The sequence below is a fragment of the Budorcas taxicolor genome, chromosome 7, assembly GCF_023091745.1.
Source record: "Budorcas taxicolor isolate Tak-1 chromosome 7, Takin1.1, whole genome shotgun sequence".
NCBI classification, from domain to species: Eukaryota; Metazoa; Chordata; class Mammalia; order Artiodactyla; family Bovidae; genus Budorcas; species Budorcas taxicolor.
Window position 1 is genome coordinate 46846393 of NC_068916.1, and position 18509 is coordinate 46864901.

The window sequence follows — 18509 nt, forward strand, 5'->3', positions numbered from 1 at the left end:
GTTCTTTATAGGTATTACCTTGTTTATACTCTCAACAGCCTATTTCATTTTTATTAAAAAAATACAGGTTCCCAACTTTATTGAGATATGGTTGACATATAGCCTTGCAAGTTTAGGATTCACAGTGTGATGATTTGGTGCACATATGCGTCGTGAAATGATATCAAGATAAGGTCAGTCTGTACATCCACCACCTCACATAGTTAGCATTTTGTGTGGGTATGTGGCGAGAGTGTTTACAATCTACTGTCTTAGCAACTTTCAGTATGAGCTTGTCCTCTTTTCAAAGGTAAAGAAACAAAGACTTGGAAGGTGCCTACCAAGGTCAGAAAGTTGGTAAGCAGGGCCAGGCTTTGGAGCCAGGACAGTTTAGTTTTAAATCTCATATGATTTTTAGCATGCTATGCACAAGTAGACACACACACACACATACCCACACAGTGTGTTGGATTTTACAGCCTGTGCTTTAAGACAGAGCTTGGTCTGGCTCAGCACATTTGTTCTGAGACATCGTGCAGTCACATCTGCGCAGAATGCCATAGTGATGGTTGACAGAGAAGCCCTGGGCATTCTAAGGCAACTGGTATTTTGTCACCTGGTGGGACTGCCTCCAGTCTGGCTGCACGTGCTGGCAAGGGCTCCACACTGGGACTTCAGAAGCCCCATGTGAGCTGCCAAGACAGGCAGAAGGTTTGGTAAAAATCAATTGGTGACGTGAGTGGGAACTCTCAATGGGCTGGGCTGGGCTGCCTCAGTGCCAGAGATGGCCAGTCTCCTGCCTTGGGCCACTTGCCACCTTTTTGCTCTGTCTTTGCAGCCAACCTCGGTTTGAAGCCCAGAGTGGCAGCTCTTGGGGAACAGCCAGCCTACCAGGGGCCTGTGCACTGCTTTGCAACCATCGTGCGGACAGAAGGCCTGGCGGGGCTGTACCGGGGAGCCAGCGCCATGCTGCTGAGGGACGTTCCAGGCTACTGCCTCTACTTCATCCCCTACGTGTTCCTGAGTGACTGGATCACGCCCGAGGCCTGCGCAGGCCCCAGCCCCTGTGCTGTGTGGCTGGCAGGCGGAGTGGCGGGTAAGGGCAGCATGGGTGACCCCTGACCCTGTGCTGACCACCGTGGCGGGACCATGGGGCAAGGGTGGGGCTATCCAGCCACTCTTCCAACAGGTCTTCGTTAAGCACCTGCAATGGTCAGACCTGGGGCCTCCTTGGTACCTGCAGTGTAGGAGATGTAGGGGACTTGGGCTCAGTCCCTGGCTTGGGAAGATCCCCCGGAGCAGAGCATGGCAACCCGCTCCACTGTTCTTGCCTGAAGAATCCTCATGGACAGAGGAGCCTGGCAGGCTACAGTCCCTGGGGTCGCAAAGAGTCGGACATGACCACAGCGACTTAACACACACATGTACTCACACACACACACACACACACACTCACACACACACTCACACACTTGCATGCACATACACATGGTCAAACCTAGCCAGGCGGAGGAAGGGCTAGGGATGGGGAATGGCCCCCCTCTTTCTCCCCGCACCTTCTCTCTGAGTCCCTACTTGGGCTCTTTCTGCTTTCAGTTGGAAGGTGTATTTTGAGCACTCACTCTGTGTCAGGTAGCGCTGAGCTTTGGAAAGAAATTCTGTTATCATGGTCCACCTTTCAAAAATATTGGCACCCTCCAAGTCTTTCTAACATGAGGATTTCATTCTCCCCAGAAGGTAGGAATCACTCTCCCCATTTTTCAGATAAGAAAACTCAAGTTCAGAGTGACCAACCCAAAGACACACAGCTAATGCAGACAGTATAGCGGGGACACTGCCGTCAGAAAGAGCCAAGTTCAAGTCCACACTTAGTCACTTTGTGACCATGGACTGGTTATTTAACCTCCCTCCTCAGAACCCATGCTGCATCTCCATGTCACTTCAGCTGGAAGTCAGTGAGCTTGCAGTGGTTTCAAGGCCATCAGCAATCTGCTTGTTACCTTTCTGCACTCCTTTTCTGCTCACGTCCCCTTGCTTAGTTCAGTGTCAGTCACACTGGTCCATTTCCTGCAACTTGACCGTGCCTGGCTCCCTCTCCACCACAAAGTCTTTGCACTTGCTATTCCCAGGGCTTGGATTTAGCAACACATAGGCCACCAGTGACTTTGACAAGATTTGGATGAAGAGAAGGGTGTGAGAACCTGATTGAAGTGGGATCAAGAGAGAATGGGATGAAAGAAATTGGAGAACCCAAGTACGCACAACACTTCTGAGGGATTTGACTGCACTGTACTGGGGAAGAGAGAAACTCAGCTATAGTCAGAGAGGGGAATGGAAGTCAAGAGAGGATTGCTTCTTAAGAAGGCTGATAGCCTGGTATGTTTGATGTTGACAGGAAAGATCCACTGGAAAGAAGAAAGTTGTCATGACGTCCCTGGTGGTCCAGTGGCTAAGACTCTGAACTCCCAGTGCAGGGGACCCAGGGTTCAAGCCCTAGTCAGGGAACCAGATGCTGCAACTAAAGATCCCGTGTGCTGCAAATAAGATCCAGTGCAGTGAAATAAATATTTTTTAAAAAAAAAAAGAAAGAAAGAAAATTGTCATTCTTTCTCCTCCTCATCATAACCAGCTGTGCTTGAAACAGGAAATACATAAAAGAGCCTACATCTTAGCCATCAGACCCCAGTGTTCCCCATGCCCCTGCATGTCTGAGGCCTGGCCTGTGCCAGCTCCCAGTAAGTGCTCAGTAAGTGCCTGTTGGCTGAGAGGGCAGGCAGGCCCCTACTGCTCTCATTTCTGGTGAGAACAGGTGCATGTAGCCTGGCAGGCAAACCTGTTTTTGTAATACCCAAGCCCACGGGCTGAGAACAGAGGGATATGCCAGGGAAGCACCTGGACTGACTCCAGGGAAAGCAGCCCCATTTTTCCTGGCAGGAGGTGGGAGATGCCCAGAGGGTTCCCAGAGGACCAAGGCTAGGAGGCCAGGACGGGCAGGGAGCTGGGGACAGGCTAAGGCCTCATTTGGGAGCTGCTGGGCACCAGTTACAAAACTTTGCAAACCAGCTGCCTTGGACTTTGGCATCAGTTTGTTTTTGTCTCCCCATCAAAGAATGTTCCAATGTCTGTGTTTACACAATAACCTGGGGCTGTTTTCTTGGAGTCCTTTAAAGTCACAAAAGTGCTCAAACCAGGACACCTGAGCTTTATCCGATGAAGAAGACTCAGTGGCACATGGTCTTAAGGCTTCTTCGATTCCACATCACTGCAAAAGATAAGCGCTCTTTAAAGACCTGCCCCTCCCCTCTTCTCTACAATCCCTCGGCTGGCCAGCAGCCTATCTGCAAGTGTTTGTTTAGCGTCTCTGTGGACCACCTGACCTGCCTCTTGAGAAATCTGTATGCAGGTCAGGAAGCAACAGTTAGAACTGGACATGAACAACAGACTGGTTCCAAATAGGAAAAGGAGTACGTCAAGGCTGTATATTGTCACCCTGCTTATTTAATATATATGCAGAGTACATCTTGAGAAACACTGGACTGGAAGAAACACAAGCTGGAATCAAGATTGCTGGCAGAAATATCAATAACCTCAGATAAGCAGATGACACCACCCTTATGGCAGAAAGTGAAGAGGAACTAAAAAGCCTCTTGATGAACGTGAAAGTGGAGAGTGAAAAAGTTGGCTTAAAGCTCAACATTCAGAAAACGAAGATCATGGCATCTGGTCCCATCACTTCATGGGAAATAGGTGGGGAAACAGTGGAAACAGTGTCAGACTTTCTTTTTTGGGGCTCCAAAATCACTGCAAATGGTGATTGCAGCCATGAAATTAAAAGACGCTTACTCCTTGGAAGAAAAGTTATGACCAACCTAGATAGTATATTCAAAAGCAGAGACATTACTTTGCCGACCAAGGTCCATCTAGTCAAGGCTATGGTTTTTCCAGTGGTTATGTATGGATGTGAGAGTTGGACTGTGAAGAAGGCTGAGCGCCGAAGAACTAATGCTTTTGAACTGTGGTGTTGGAGAAGACTCTTGAGAGTCCCTTGGACTGCAAGGAGATCCAATCAGTCTATTCTGAAGGAGATCAGCCCTGGGATTTCTTTGGAAGGAATGATGCTAAAACTGAAACTCCAGTACTTTGGCCACCTCCTGCGGAGAATTGACTCATTGGAAAAGACTCTGATGCTGGGAGGGATTGGGGGCAGGAGGAGAAGGGGACGACAGAGGATGAGATGGCTGGATGACATCACTGACTCGATGGATGTGAGTCTAGGAGAACTCTGGGAGTTGGTAATGGACAGGGAGGCCTGGCGTGCTGCGATTCATGGGGTCACAGAGAGTCGGACACAACTGAGCGACTGAACTGAACTGTGTTCAGAATAAATTGTGCCTCTGGGGAGCTACCAGCCTTCAGCCTCAGGTCTCACCCTGAACTCCCTCCCCTGTGTGTGCTTGGAAGGTACTGGGCCTTTTCTTGCAATAAAAGCTGTCAATACAGGCTTCTGCTTAGGAAGCACTAACTACTCACCTGTCTCTGTGCTAAATGCTTCATACGTGTTAGTTCATTTGTCCTCACAGCAGTCCCATGAAGAGAGGTGCTGCTGGCACATTTTACAGAAGACAAACCCAAGGCCTAGAGGAGGCAGAAAACTTCTGCAGAGTCCCACAGCATGTGGTGAGGGAGGATCAGGGACCCCTTTCCTAGGTCCTGACCCTGAGCTCCTTCCAGAAATCTACAGGGAGCCAGCGCCCCTCCAGACCCTGACCAGCTAGCCCCTCCAGACCCTGACCAGCTAGCCCCTCATAGCTATTTGTCTCTCTCTTTACAGGAGCAATTTCTTGGGGAACGGCAACTCCTATGGACGTCATGAAGAGCCGACTGCAAGCTGATGGGGTTTATGTAAACAAATACAGAGGTGTCCTGGACTGCATCTCCCAGAGTTATCAGAAAGAAGGTCTTAAAGTAAGCCCTGCAGCAGTCACATGTCAGTGACGTCTGGGGTCAATGTCAGTCCCAGGAGGGCTGCTGCTGCCACTGCTAAGTCGCTTCAGTTGTGTCTGACTCTGTGCGACCCCGTAGATGGCAGCCCACCAGGCTCCCCCCATCCCTGGGATTCTCCAGGCAAGAATACTGGAGTGGGTTGCCATTTCCTTCTCCAATGCATGAAAGTGAAAAGTGAAAGTGAAGTCACTCAGTCGTGCCTGACTCTTAGCAACCCCATGGACTGCAGCCTACCAGGCTCCTCCACCCATGGGATTTTCCAGGCAAGAGTACTGGAGTGGGTTGCCATTGCCTTCTAGAATTACACTATTATAATCATTGATCATATATCGAACTAGACATTTGATCAAACTGCTTCAAGGGCTGCTGCTGCTGCTGCTGCTAAGTCGCTTCACTCGTGTCCGAGGCAGGGTCAGACAAATGCAGGGATATCAGGCTTTAATAGGGAAACCAGAGTGCTGGGGGTTGCCATTACCGAGCACTGCTAGCACTGCCTCTGGGGAGCTGCCAGCCTTCCTCAGTGGCCTCACCCTGGACTCCCTCCCCTGGGCATGCTCAAAAAATACAGGCTGAGATGTTCAGAGAGGACTGGTAACCAATCTGAGGTCACACAGCGGGCGCGTGATAGAGCCGGGGCCTGGACCCACCTCCAAGTCTCCAAGCTTGCCTCCTTATCCAGTCCTGTGGAAGCTCTATAGTCAAATCCCACTGGCCTTCAAAGGCAGATTCCCTGGAGATTCTCAGTTCTTTTGCCAGATCCCCAGGCTGGGAAGCCTGATGTGGGGCCTAGAGCCTTCACAACCGTGGGAGAAAATCTTTGGTATTATTGTTCTCTGGTTTGTGGGTCGCCCACCCAGTACTCTTGCCTGGAAAATCCCATGGACAGAGGAGCCTGATAGGCTGCAGTCCATGGGGTCACTAAGAGTCAGACACAACTGAGCGACTTCACTTTCACTTTTGACTTTCTTGCATTGGAGAAGGCAATGGCACCCCACTCCAGTACTCTTGCCTGGAAAATCCCACGGACGGAGGAGCCTGGCGGGCTGCAGTCCATGGGGTCGCTAAGAGTCGGACACGACTGAGTGACTTCACTTTCACTTTTCACTTTCTTGCATTGGAGAAGGAAATGGCAACCCACTCCAGTGTTCTTGCCTGGAGAATCCCAAGGACAGGGGAGCCTGGTGGGCTGCCATCTATGGGGTTGCACAGAGTCAGACACGACTGAAGCGACTTAGCAGCAGCAGCAGCAGCAGCACCAGGTGGGTATGGGATTTGGTTTTATTGTGATTGCACCCCTCCTGCCGTCTGGTCGCAGCTTCTCCTTTGTCCTTAGATGTGGAGTATCTTTTTTTGGTGGGTTCCAAAGTCCTCCTGTTGATAGTTGTTCAACAACTAGCTGCAATGTTGGTGTTCTCACAGGAGAAGATAAGCACGCATCCTTCTACTCCACCAACTTGAGCCAATCCCCTGCCTCCTCAGCCAAATAGGCTGGGAACTTCTTCCTCACTCCCTGCTCAGCACCTCGCCCTCACCCCTTTGCCAAGTAAGAACTCCCAGACCTGCCACAGTCATCATATCTCACAAGGTCCAAATCCCCAATCTATCTGCTGCTTTCCACCCAACGCCAGCCAGACTCCATCACCTCTGGTCTCGGCTATTGAAGTAGCATCCAGCCTGGCCTTGTCTCTCTTCTCCTGAACCCAGAGGGCTTGTCCTAAATCCTAGCCTCTTCTTGCCTCTAAACTATCTCAGAATGAAGATCAGGTTTCCACATCTAGTGTCTCAGGTTATAAACTAATTCATCCCTATCTATCTTCCCTCCCATGATACCTCCTAGACCCCTCATACTTGCTCTTCCTCGAATGGGCCCCTGGCTTTCTTGTAGTGCTTCTTAGAGGCTTTTCTGGTGGCTCTGTGGTTAAAAAAAAAAAAAAAAAAAAAAAACCAGCCTGCCAACGCAGGAGACATGGGTTCCATCCTTGGATCCCCTGGAGGAGGAAATGGCAACCCATTCCAGTACTCTTGCCTGGGAAATCCCACAGACGGAGAAGCCTGGCAGGCTACAGTCCATGGAGTTGCGAAGAGTCAGACATGACTTAGCGACTAAACAACAACTTGACTAAACAACAGCAAAACTTTTATCAGCAGACTTGAGTTCCAAACCAGGTCTGGCTACTTGTAAGCTAGGGGAATCCAGGCAAACTTTATCTGTCTAGTCCTCAGTTTCTCCTATGATAACCATCCCTACCATAAACAGAAGAGACATTTGAAAGTTACATTAAATGAGGCATGTAAAAAGTGCTCAGCTTAATGCATAATACATAAAGAACATTTAGAAAGAGTTAACTTATTAGTATTAGCATTGGTATTTGTATGTATTAGTACTAATTTACTACTGACCTCTAGGCCTTCTCTCATATGGCTGCCTCATCCCAAACCCTCCATTTTTTACTAACTGCCATCCAAGTGTGTTCAAACTTCTATTTTTTTTGCTCCAGTGAAGGGCCAGAACTTCTCCTCCAGAAACCTGGACTTCCACAAAGGTTCTGTGTGAGACTGCCCAAGTCAGTGTTCTCCAGGTCCTATAGCCAAGAGTGGCTGGAACCTTTTCACAGGCCACTGCAGATTTCCCTGCCAGGACTGAGGTCTATCTGCCTATTAGCTGATGCACAGGTGGGCAGCATCCTGTTGGGTCCCTTGGTGTAAGGTGCTGGATCCCATAGCTCCCACAGAGGCACCTTTGTTCATGGATGGTTGTTTAATCTTTGTTGTTGAAGTAAGGGCAAAACGAAGGATGTGCTGTGCTGCCACGATGCTGGTGTTACTCTCCCTGTGTGTCTACCTATTGTGATATTTTTATTTCTTCATACACCTTCAAATCACTGTCTAGTGATATTTTATTTCAGCCTGCAGGACTCTCTTGAGCTTCACTTACAGGGTAGTGTTAGTCACTCAGTCATGTCTGACTCTTTGTGATCCCATGGACAGTAGCCTGCCAGACTCCTCCATCCATGGGATTCTCCAGGCAAGAATACTGGAGTGGGTTGCCATTGCCTTCTCCAGGGGATCTTCCCGACCCAGGGATTGAACCCAGGTCTCTCGCATTGCAGGCAGACTCTTTACCGTCTGAGCCACAGGAAAGCTCTTACAGGGTAGGTCTAGTGGTAATGTACTTCTTCAGCTTTTATTTATCTCTCACTCTTGAAGGATAGTTTTTCTGGATACAGAATCCTTTATCAACGGTTTTTATTTTATTTTGGATCTTGGCTTATATTGGCCCATTGCTTTCTGGTCGTGGAAGTCTCTGATGACTAATCTGCTGAAAGTCTTATAGAGGATCCTTTGTATATAATGAGTCACTTCTCGCTGCTTGCAAGATTCTCTCTTTGTCTTTCAAAAATTTATTATAACGGGTCTTAGTGTGGATCTCTTTGAGTCCATATTACTTGGAGTTCATTGAGCTTCTTCAATATTTACATTCATGTTTTTCATCAAGTTTGGGAAGTTTTGGGCCATATTACTTCAAATACTCTCTGCCCACCCCCATTCTTCTTGGACTCCCACAATATACTGCTCTGCTTGAGAGTTTCCCTCAAGTCCCTTAGGCGCTGTTCATTTTCCTTCACTGTTTTTTCTTTCTGTGTCGAAGACTCAATGATTTCTCTTGTCCTGTCTTTAAGTTTGCTCATTCTTTCCTCTACCTGCTCAAATAAACCTTTGAATCCTTCTGGTAAATTTTTTTCATTTCAGTTATTCATTCAGTACATTTCAGCTCCAGAATATGTCTGGCTTCTTTCCGGGCTTTCTATTTTTTTAATTGATATTTCTGTTTTGTTCACATATGATTTTCTTGACGCTCTCCACATCTTTAGTTTTTCAAGCACCTTTAAGAAGGGTGTTTTAAAGTCTTTGTCAAGCAGATATACTATCAGGTCTCTTTGGGGGACATTTTTTGTTGATTTTTTTTTTCTTTGAGTGGACCATACTTTCCTATTTCTTATATGCCTTGTAATTTTTTTAATTGAAAACTAGACATTTGAGTCTAATAATGTAGTAACTCTAGAAATCAGATTCTGTCTCTTCCCCAGGGTGTGGTAGGTTTCGTTTTTGATTGTTGTAGGCTATCTCTGTGCCAAAGATCAACCTGAGGTGTAAACTTAAGGTTTTCTCAGTTTTTTTCTGAGCCTGTGCCTTTCCCTGGGCATGAACAGTCACTTTTAATTTTCCCCATACATGCAGTTGCTTTTGAATTTCCTAGCCTTTAATGTCTGGCTCTCAAAAGAGGAAAAAGAGAAAAATGAAGGGAAAGGGGTCACCATTCCTTTAAATTCCCTGGATATCACTTCAGCCAGAGGAGGAGGGGCTTTCAAAATGGAGGGGGACATTAAACAAGAATGACTGTCTTCCTCTTTGCACCTCATGATCAGAAACAGCAATCAGTGGCCAGGAGCAGATGACCAATATATTCAGAGGATGAGGTTTTCGTTGCCCACCCTGGTTCCTGCAAGCTATGTGCAGGTTGCTCCAGGAACATGTGCACAGCTGCCTGCCAAAGGGCTTGGAGTGGGGGATAGGTAGCTGCTACTGTGCTAAAAGCTAACCACTTCCCAAATGCTCCCCTGGAACTTGGAAGCCTTCAGTAAACTCCAGAGTTCTACACTAGTTACATCAGACAAATTCTGTCAGTGTAATAGTTGTCTAGGTGGGGAGACAGAGTCCTGACATCTTCTACTCTGACATCTTCTTAGAATTCTCACTTCAGTTTTTTCCCTCCAGTTTTACTGAGATATAATTGATGTACAGCATTGTGGATGTTTAAGGTATACAACATAATGATTTGTATATCATGAAATGATTAACACAATAAGTTTAGTGAGCATCCATCATCTCATACAGATATAAAACTAAAACATAGAAAAACATTTTTTTTCCTTATAATAAGAACTCAGGGTTTCCTCTCAATCACTTTCATATATGATGTATAGCAGTGTTAATTATATTTATCTTATTGTATATTACATCCCTAGTACATATTTATCTTATAACTCAAAGTTTGTGCCTTTTGACCACCTTCATCTAATTTCCCCTCCCATCACCCTTCATTTCTGGTAACCACAAATCTAATGTTTTTTTCTGTTTGTTTGTTTTAGCAGTATAATTGACCTACAACACAATGTTAGTTCCTGGTACACAGCATAGTGATTTGATTTTCCTGTACATTTCAAAATGATCACCATGATAAGTCTAGTTACCATCTGTCACCATACAAAGATATCACATAGTCATTGACTATATTCCTCATGCAGTACATTTTATACCCATGACTCATTTATTTTGTAACTGAAAGTTTGTGCTTGTTAATCTACCTCACCTATTTCTCTCCCCCTCAACACTCTTCCCCTCTGGCAACCACCTGTTTTCTCTCTGTATCTATGGCTGTGTTTCTGGTTAGTTATGTTTGCTCATTTGTTGTGTTTTTTAGACTCCACACATAAGTGAAATCATACGTTTTTATCTTTGTCTTATTTCGCTTAGTATAATACCTTCTAGGTTCATCCATGTTTTCACAAATGTCAAGATTTAATTCTTTTTATGGCTTGGTAATATTCCATTGCATATATATATGTATCTTCTTTACCCATGCATCAATTGATACACAGATTTCTTCCATATCTTGGCTACTGTAAATAATGCTGCAATGAACATAGAAGTGCATATATCTTTTCTAATTAATGTTTTCATTCTCTTTATGTAAATACCCAGGAGTGGAATTAGTAGATTGTGTGGTTGTTCTATTTTTTAATTTATTTGAGGAACTTCCATACTATTTTCCATAATGGCTGCACCAACTTACCATTATGAACACTTTTCTCCACATCCTTGACAACATTTGTTATTTCTTGTCTTTTTGACGATAGTCATTCTGCCTGGTGTGAGGTGCTATCCCACTATGGTTTTAATTTGCATTTCCCTGATGATTAGTGATGTTGAGTACTTTCCATGTGTATGTTGGGCATCTATATGTCTTCTTTAGATAAATGTCTATGCAGGTCCTCCGTTCATTTTTAAATCAGGTTGTTTGGTTTTTTGATATTGAGTTGTATACATTCTTTGTATATTTTGAATATTAACCTCATCGGATATATCATTTGCAAATATCTTCTCTCACTCATTAAGCAGACTTTTCCTTTTGCTGGTAGTTTCCTTCACTGTGAAAAAGCTTTTTAGTTTGATGTAGTCCCATTTGTTTATTTTTGTTTTTGTTTTCCTTACCTGAGGAGACTGCTCATAAAATACTGCTAAGACTGATGCCAAAGAATGTACTGCCTTTTATCTCTTCTAGAAGTTTTATAGTTTCAGGTCTTACGTTTAAGTCTTTAATGTATTTTGCATTTATATAGAGTGTGAGAAAGTAGTCCAGTTTTTCCAAAACCATTAATGAAGAGGCTGTCTTCTCCCTATTTTACACTTCTAGGTCTTTTGTTGTAGATCAATTGCCCATATAAGTGTGGGGTCATCTCTGGGCCCTCTATTCTGTTCCATTAATCTATTTGTTTGTTTTTGTACCAGTACCATACTATTTTGATTATTGTAGATTTGTAGTATAGTTTGAAAGCAGGGCACATGATACTTCCAGCTTTGTTCTTTCTTATGAAAGTGAAAAAGGAGAGCGAAAAAGTTGGCTTAAAGCTCAACATTCAGAAAACGAACATCATGGCATCTGGTCCCATCACTTCATGGGAAATAGGTGGGGAAACAGTGGAAACAGTGTCAGACTTTCTTTTTTGGGGCTCCAAAATCACTGCAGATGGTGACTGCAGCCATGAAATTAAAAGACGCTTACTCCTTGGAAGAAAAGTTATGACCAACCTAGATAGTATATTCAAAAGCAGAGACATTACTTTGCCAACTAAGGTCCATCTAGTCAAAGCTATGGTATTTCCTGTGTTCATGTATGGATGTGAGAGCTGGACTGTGAAGAAGGCTGAGCGCCGAAGAACTAATGCTTTTGAACTGTGGTGTTGGAGAAGACTCTTGAGAGTCCCTTGGACTGCAAGGAGATCCAACCAGTCCATTCTGAAGGAGATCAGCCCTGGGATTTCTTTGGAAGGAATGATGCTAAAGCTGAAACTCCAGTACTTTGGCTACCTCATGCGAAGAGTTGACTCATTGGAAAAGACTCTGATGCTGGGAGGGATTGGGGGCAGGAGGAGAAGGGGACGACCAAGGATGAGACGACTGGATGGCATCACGGACTCGATGGACGTGAATCTGAGTGAACTCCGGGAGTTGGTGATGGACAGGGAGGCCTGGTGTGCTGCGATTCACGGGGTCACAAAGAGTCGGACATGACTGAGTGACTGAACTGAACTGAAAGATACCACCAAAAAAATATTAGAATTCTTCAATGAATTTAGTAAAGTTGTAGGATACAAAATTAATATACAGAAATTTGTTGCTAACAATGAACTAACAGAGAAACTAAGAAAACAGTCTTTTTTTACAGTTGCATAAAAATACACAGAAATAAGTTTAACTGAGGTAAAAGACTTGTACTTGGAAAACTGTAAGACATCAGTGATGACACAAAGAGATAGAAAGATACACTATGCTCATGCTCGTTAAAATAATTAATATTATTTAAAAGACCATGCTCCTTAAGATAATCTACAAATTAAGTGTGATTCCTATCAAAATATCAATGACATTTTTTCACAGAACTAGAACAAATCGTTCTAAAATTTGGATGGAAATACAAAAGACCCAGAATAGCCAAAACAATCTTCAGTTCAGTTCAGTTCAGTCGCTCAGTCGTGTCCGACTCTTTGCGACCCCATGAATCACAGCACGCCAGGCCTCCCTGTCCATCACCATCTCCCGGAGTTCACTCAGACTCACGTCCATAGAGTCCATGATGCCATCCAGCCATCTCGTCCTCGGTCGTCCCCTTCTCCTCCTGCCCCCAATCCCTCCCAGCATCACAGTCTTTTCCAATGAGTCAACTCTTCTCATGAGGTGGCCATGCAGACTACTGGAAAATCTCATACATCACTACTGGTGGCATCTTTAGGATTCCCTTTGTGTGTAGTATTATGTCATCTGCAAACAGTGACAGTTTTACTACTTTTCAAATTTAAATTCCTTTTATTTCCTTTTCTTCTCTGACTGCTGTGGCTAGGACTCCCAAAACTATGCCGGATAAACGTGGTAAGAGTGGATTTCCTTGTCTTGTTCCTAGTCTTAGAGGAAATGCTTTCAGCTTTCACCGTTGAAAATGAAGTTAGCTGTGGGCTTGTTATATCTGACTTTATTATGTTGAGGTATATTCCCTCTATACCCACTTTACTGAGAATTGTTATCACAATTGGATGCTGAATCGTCTTTTGTATTTTTTTTTTAGCAGAAGCACAGTTTGTGATTCAACCAACAAGTACAGAGGGAAACATAAGAGAGATTCAAAAGAGATGCTCAATTTTTGAGATATTCTGTTTTCCCAAGTATTAATGTGTCATATTTCCAAAAAGTCTGCAGAAGCAAAATATGTTGCTGATATCGTTTCCTATGAAATGTTACTGTGTTGTTAAATGCAAAGTCCTAGAAAACAACTGAGGTCAGATGATTGATTTCTTAATCTCAAAAGCATCTGACCCACAGTGTATATTCAGACAGGTTTTAAGTCATAATAGCAATATTAAAGTTGATTACATTATTGATGGAGACTAATTATTTTTATTAGTTGGTTAAAAATGTTATAGTATTTATAATATAAAAATGAGAAGCTTGAAAAGGTATAAGAGGGACACAAGAGTGACCCTCTTGTGACCCCCAGTCTTTTCTCAAAGGCAATCAGTTATGAGTTTCTCGTGATATATTTTCAAATATTCACAAACTGTGCACGCATATATGCATGTATATATATTTATGTGTGTTTGTATAAGTGTTTGCATATAAACATACATAGTACCATGAAAAAAATCCTATACATCCTGGAAAGTTGGGTAGTCTCACCATCAGATCCCCAGCAGCAGCAGGAAGAGCACCTTTTCCTAAGCCTGGAGCTGGCTCCAGTCCCAGTGGGCTTAGTGCTGGCTTTATGGAGTCCCCATTCCCACAGAGTTCTGCTGCAGCTCACTGAGGCTGCAACCTGTTCTCACTTCCCTATGGAAGAAGAACTCGATGTAGTAAAGAACTGGAAAGGAGTGAAATAAAGATGATGATGCCCAGTTTTAGTAGCCCCTTATAACTCAGTGATTACCAGGAAAGCAGTCTTGATGATGGGGGAACTAGCAGTCCATGGACTTCGGGGGCAGCCCCAAGTCAGAATGGTAGAAAGGTGGGGTAGTTTGGGGTCCATTCTCTGCCTGCTTTGAGGACCATCCTGAACCACATGGGCCATAGCTCACACTTGGAGAGTTGTCATCTGCAATAAGGAGGCTGGAGGAGCGACTTGATGTCCTCTGGCTCCACAGAGGTGACTGCTTCGAGTGGGGTCAGGACAGTGAGGTGAAGCTGGATGACTCTAAGGAGAGATGGAGAGGACCGTTTGTAAGCAGCAGGCTTCCTGAGGCGTCAGGGCTGGTTGCTCTTTGGTTCTGCCGCTTGGGGGATCTGGAGCCTTTCTTCTGCTCTTTGGTTCTGCCGCTTGGGGGATCTGGAGCCTTTCCTCTGCTCTTTGGTTCTGCCGCTTGGGGGATCTGGAGCCTTTCCTCTGCTCTTTGGTTCTGCCGCTTGGGGGATCTGGAGCCTTTCTTCTGCTCCAGGAATCCCCCTTCGCCACTGCCACAACCACCACCAGGACTCTTTGGGCTCAGAGATTGTTGTTTTTTCTCACTGAGGAGTTTGTTCATTTGTTTATTCACTCATTCCTTCACTCATCTGCGCATCCAACTAACCATTGATTCATTTAATCAGACTTATAGAGGATCTTCTAGACCAAGCACAGGGCAGGTGCTGGGGATCCAAATGGGAGCCATACACATAGCCCAGCTCTCACTACTCCGATTAGGACTATTAATGAGTGGATAGACAAGTCATAGGTGATTGGAGGATGGTGTGAGAAGGCCTGTGATGGCAGAGATACCAAGGGCACAGAAGCAATGGGTCATAATCCTACTTGGTGTGGCCGTGGCAGGGCTACCAGAGGGTAGAACCGAGTCTGGAGGGCATTCCAGCGCCAGGGACCAAAAGAGGGTCAGTGGTGGGAGACAGCTGGCCCAGTAGGAGGAATGGCAGGCCAATATACTGCCCACAGTGTCAAGTGTAAGAGGCAACTCAGAGAAATGCAAGGGGCATGTGGGTCCTGGAAGGTCAGGGAAGGGTATGGACTTGATCTTGGGAAGTGGGGAGCCATAGAGGATTCGTGAGGAAAGATTGTCTAGTGATTTTGTGTTCCAAAAGCCAGGGTAAAAGCCAGCAGGTCTGCACTCTGCTTGCCATCTTTGGGCCTCACAGCAGAGCAGGCCACAGCTGGGGGAGGTCCTCTCTGGCTGTCTGAAGTGGCCCACAGCTCGTACATGACCCAGTGCTGTGGGGGAGGAGGATCACACTCCAAACTGGGTCCTGCCTGGCCTGCCTTGCCTTGTGGAGGTGCACACGGGAGCCTCTGTGTACACCCAGCATGGAATTTTCCTCTTGGAGCCTGACCCAATTCCTTGTTGTTATTCAGCCACCCTGGGTGAATTCCATCTCTGTGGAATTCCAGAAAGGTTAGGCATTAGAGAGGAGTGCTAATGTTACAAGGAGCCTGCTTGCCCCCTGCCTGAACGCTTCACTGTTTGTCTTGGCCACTTGCTCATCTCTGTGGCTCTTGGCCCATCGGCTCCCTTCCCTGGGGCCAAGGCTTCCCCCCAACCCCGGGTGTACTGAGGCCCTTCTCTCTCCTTCCTGGCAAAGCTGCATGTCCTAGGTTTCCACGAGTGTCACGCTGCAGACACCTCTCCTGAAGGGATGTCACCTGGTGTCCTGGCCCGTGACAGTGGTCTGCACCTACCCTGACACTAGAGTTCAACAACTAAGGAAACTGGGGGCATGCAAAGGGCTGGGCTTCTATCTTCTGGAAATTACAAGTACCGAGTTGTAGTCTGTGACTAGTAAATCATACAGGCTTACCTCTTACACCCGACAGTTCTCAGGTCATTCATGTGTGGGCAGCGATTTGCCTTCAGACGTGTCGTCTCTCCCCAAAGAAGACATTTAATGACAGCTCCTCCCCGCCCTGGGGCCTCCCAGGTGGCGCTAGTGGTAAAGAACCCTCCTGCCAATGCAGGAGACACAGGAGATGCAGGTTCAATCCCTGGGTTGGGAAGATCCCCTGGAGGAGGGAATGTCAACCCATTCCAGTATTCTTGCCTGGAAAATTCCATGGACAGAGGAGCCTGGAGGGCTACAACCTATGGGGTCACAAAGAGTCGCCCATGGCTGAAGCAGCTCAGCACACCTCCCCACCCCACCCCTCACCAAGGCCTTTATTTGTTTTCATCATGTTATAGGTTACACTGCAATTATTCCTGAATGGGGCTTATGTCCCCTAGTAGGTCATGCACTTCCCAGGGGCTGGGACCACATCACATAGACCAGTGTCTACCCAGCACCAGGCGGGAAGATTCACAGCGGAGGGGAAGCACCGCACCATGTTCCTTAGGGGTGACAGATGAGCCCAGTCTTCTTGTATTAAAGGCGGAGTTTAGCAGCTCAGTACAGGCACTCCTCAGCATTCATATTTATGATGGAAGTGGAGTGCCACTCTGTATGAAGTAGGGATTTCATACACTATTGTTAATAAGGATGGTGTGATTTGTCAACAGTTAAGGAGTGTTTACTGCAGGACATGCACTGTGAAAATGCCTTTAAAAGCAACATGTCATGTATTCCCTCAACAACTGTAGGAGGTCAGCAGTATTATTACCCCCATTAGACAGGTGGGAAAATCGAGTTCTAGAGCCTTGGCCAGTTTCCCAGGTAACATAGCTGCTAACTGGCCATGCTGTGCCTGGACTCCACATCTGCCATCTGGAGCACGGTCTGAGTTAGTTCCCCCAGCCTACCCCTTCTGGGACACCCTGTGAAGCACCTGTCACAGTGCTTGGTCAGGGCCTGGCGCTGTCTACCACTGCAGAGCGTATGGAGCTGTAACTTGCAGTCCCAGAACCAAGCATGTGTTCGCGTGCTCATGAGAGAGCACAGTTTTAAGCAAGCGTTCGCGGTGTTCACGGGACTCACCTGTGAGCTGGTAGTATCTAGCGTGTGCATACTGGGCCTGCGAAGAAATGTGCCTTCAGAAGTGATGTGGGTGAGGGCGGAGGTGTGGATGCCTGAGGAGGGTGCCGGTCCGTGTCCTGTGATAACCCCGCCTCCCTCCAAAGGTGTTTTTCAGAGGCATCACAGTCAACGCCGTGCGGGGCTTCCCCATGAGCGCAGCCATGTTCCTTGGGTACGAGCTCTCGCTGCAGGCGATCCGTGGGGACCGCGTGGTGACCAGCCCCTGAGCGCCAGGTCAGTGCACCTCCTTCCCTGCCACTTGTGTCCTCCCGGAGCTTAAAACCCCTTCTTTTCGGTGAAAGTGGTGTGGCCTTCGGAAATTTCCCTCTGTTGTTTGTTTCCTGTTGAATCTGTGTTCGTTCAGGACTAGAATTGCCACCCTTCTTGTCATCAAAAAGCTCTTCTGAAATGCCCACCTGTGGCTGATCATGAGCTAGGCGGTCAGTAACTGAGGCTGGCCCAGAACTTACCTGTCTATAGCGAGCTCACCTGTATGTTTCCCATTCAGCCCTTGGGGAGAAGTCCATTAGCTTCACCGTACAAATTCAGTAACCCAAGACAGAGGTCTGGAACCAGGGTGCCCACCCTATGGTACACTGTCCCTCCACCTCACTACTGAATAGGCTCCTAAAGAACAGCCTTTGCCACCACCCCTGCCTCCCATACCCTCTCCTTTTCCTGTTCTCATCGTAGAAAAGTCACTGCAACGAAAGGGATCTGAAAACTGAAGTCTGAGTAAGTGACTCCCTCGCCCCACTGCCCTCGATGGCTCCCGATTGCCCTCTAGGTTGTGTCAGTCCTTAAAGCCCTCGTCCTCAGCAGCATCCTGAACATACCATCCTCACTCTTGCCTCTGGGCCTTTGTGCATGCTCTTCCAGCCTGACACCCTCTCCTCAGACGTTCCTCTTGTCCTTGGGCTCACCAACTCCTCTTTGTGATCCAGGGCCTGGTGTAGAAGCCTCCTCCTGCAGGAAGCCTGCCCTGATGCCTCAGCCAGGAGGAGGTACACCTACTATAGGCTCTGCTCCCCAGTCAGCTGAAAGTTCCAGGGGAGCTATAACTATTTCTTCACCCTTGTATCACTAGTGCTTCCCACGAAATCTGGCACACAAGTGGTTGCACAGAAACATCATCGAGTGGATGATCAGCTTCCAATATCCCCTCACTTCCTCCTCCTCTTCTTCTCCTTTGTTTCCCTTTCTCTTGTTTCAGAGCTCAGAAGACAAAGTGGGATGAGTCACTGAATTTTCTGGAAAACAAGAGACCA

General features: G+C 46.5%; 1 protein-coding gene across 1 annotated transcript in view; it reads left to right on the forward strand.

The window, feature by feature from the left end:
* The window catches only part of SLC25A48 (solute carrier family 25 member 48), a 42102-nt gene extending 24634 nt beyond the window's left edge, over positions 1-17468 (forward strand). The window contains exons 5-7 of the mRNA XM_052644178.1: positions 818-1075; positions 4811-4944; positions 17346-17468. Coding sequence (XP_052500138.1) covers positions 818-1075; positions 4811-4944; positions 17346-17468 — 515 coding nt within the window. The remainder of the gene's footprint in view (positions 1-817; positions 1076-4810; positions 4945-17345) is intronic.
* Positions 17469-18509: the final 1041 nt, after the last annotated feature.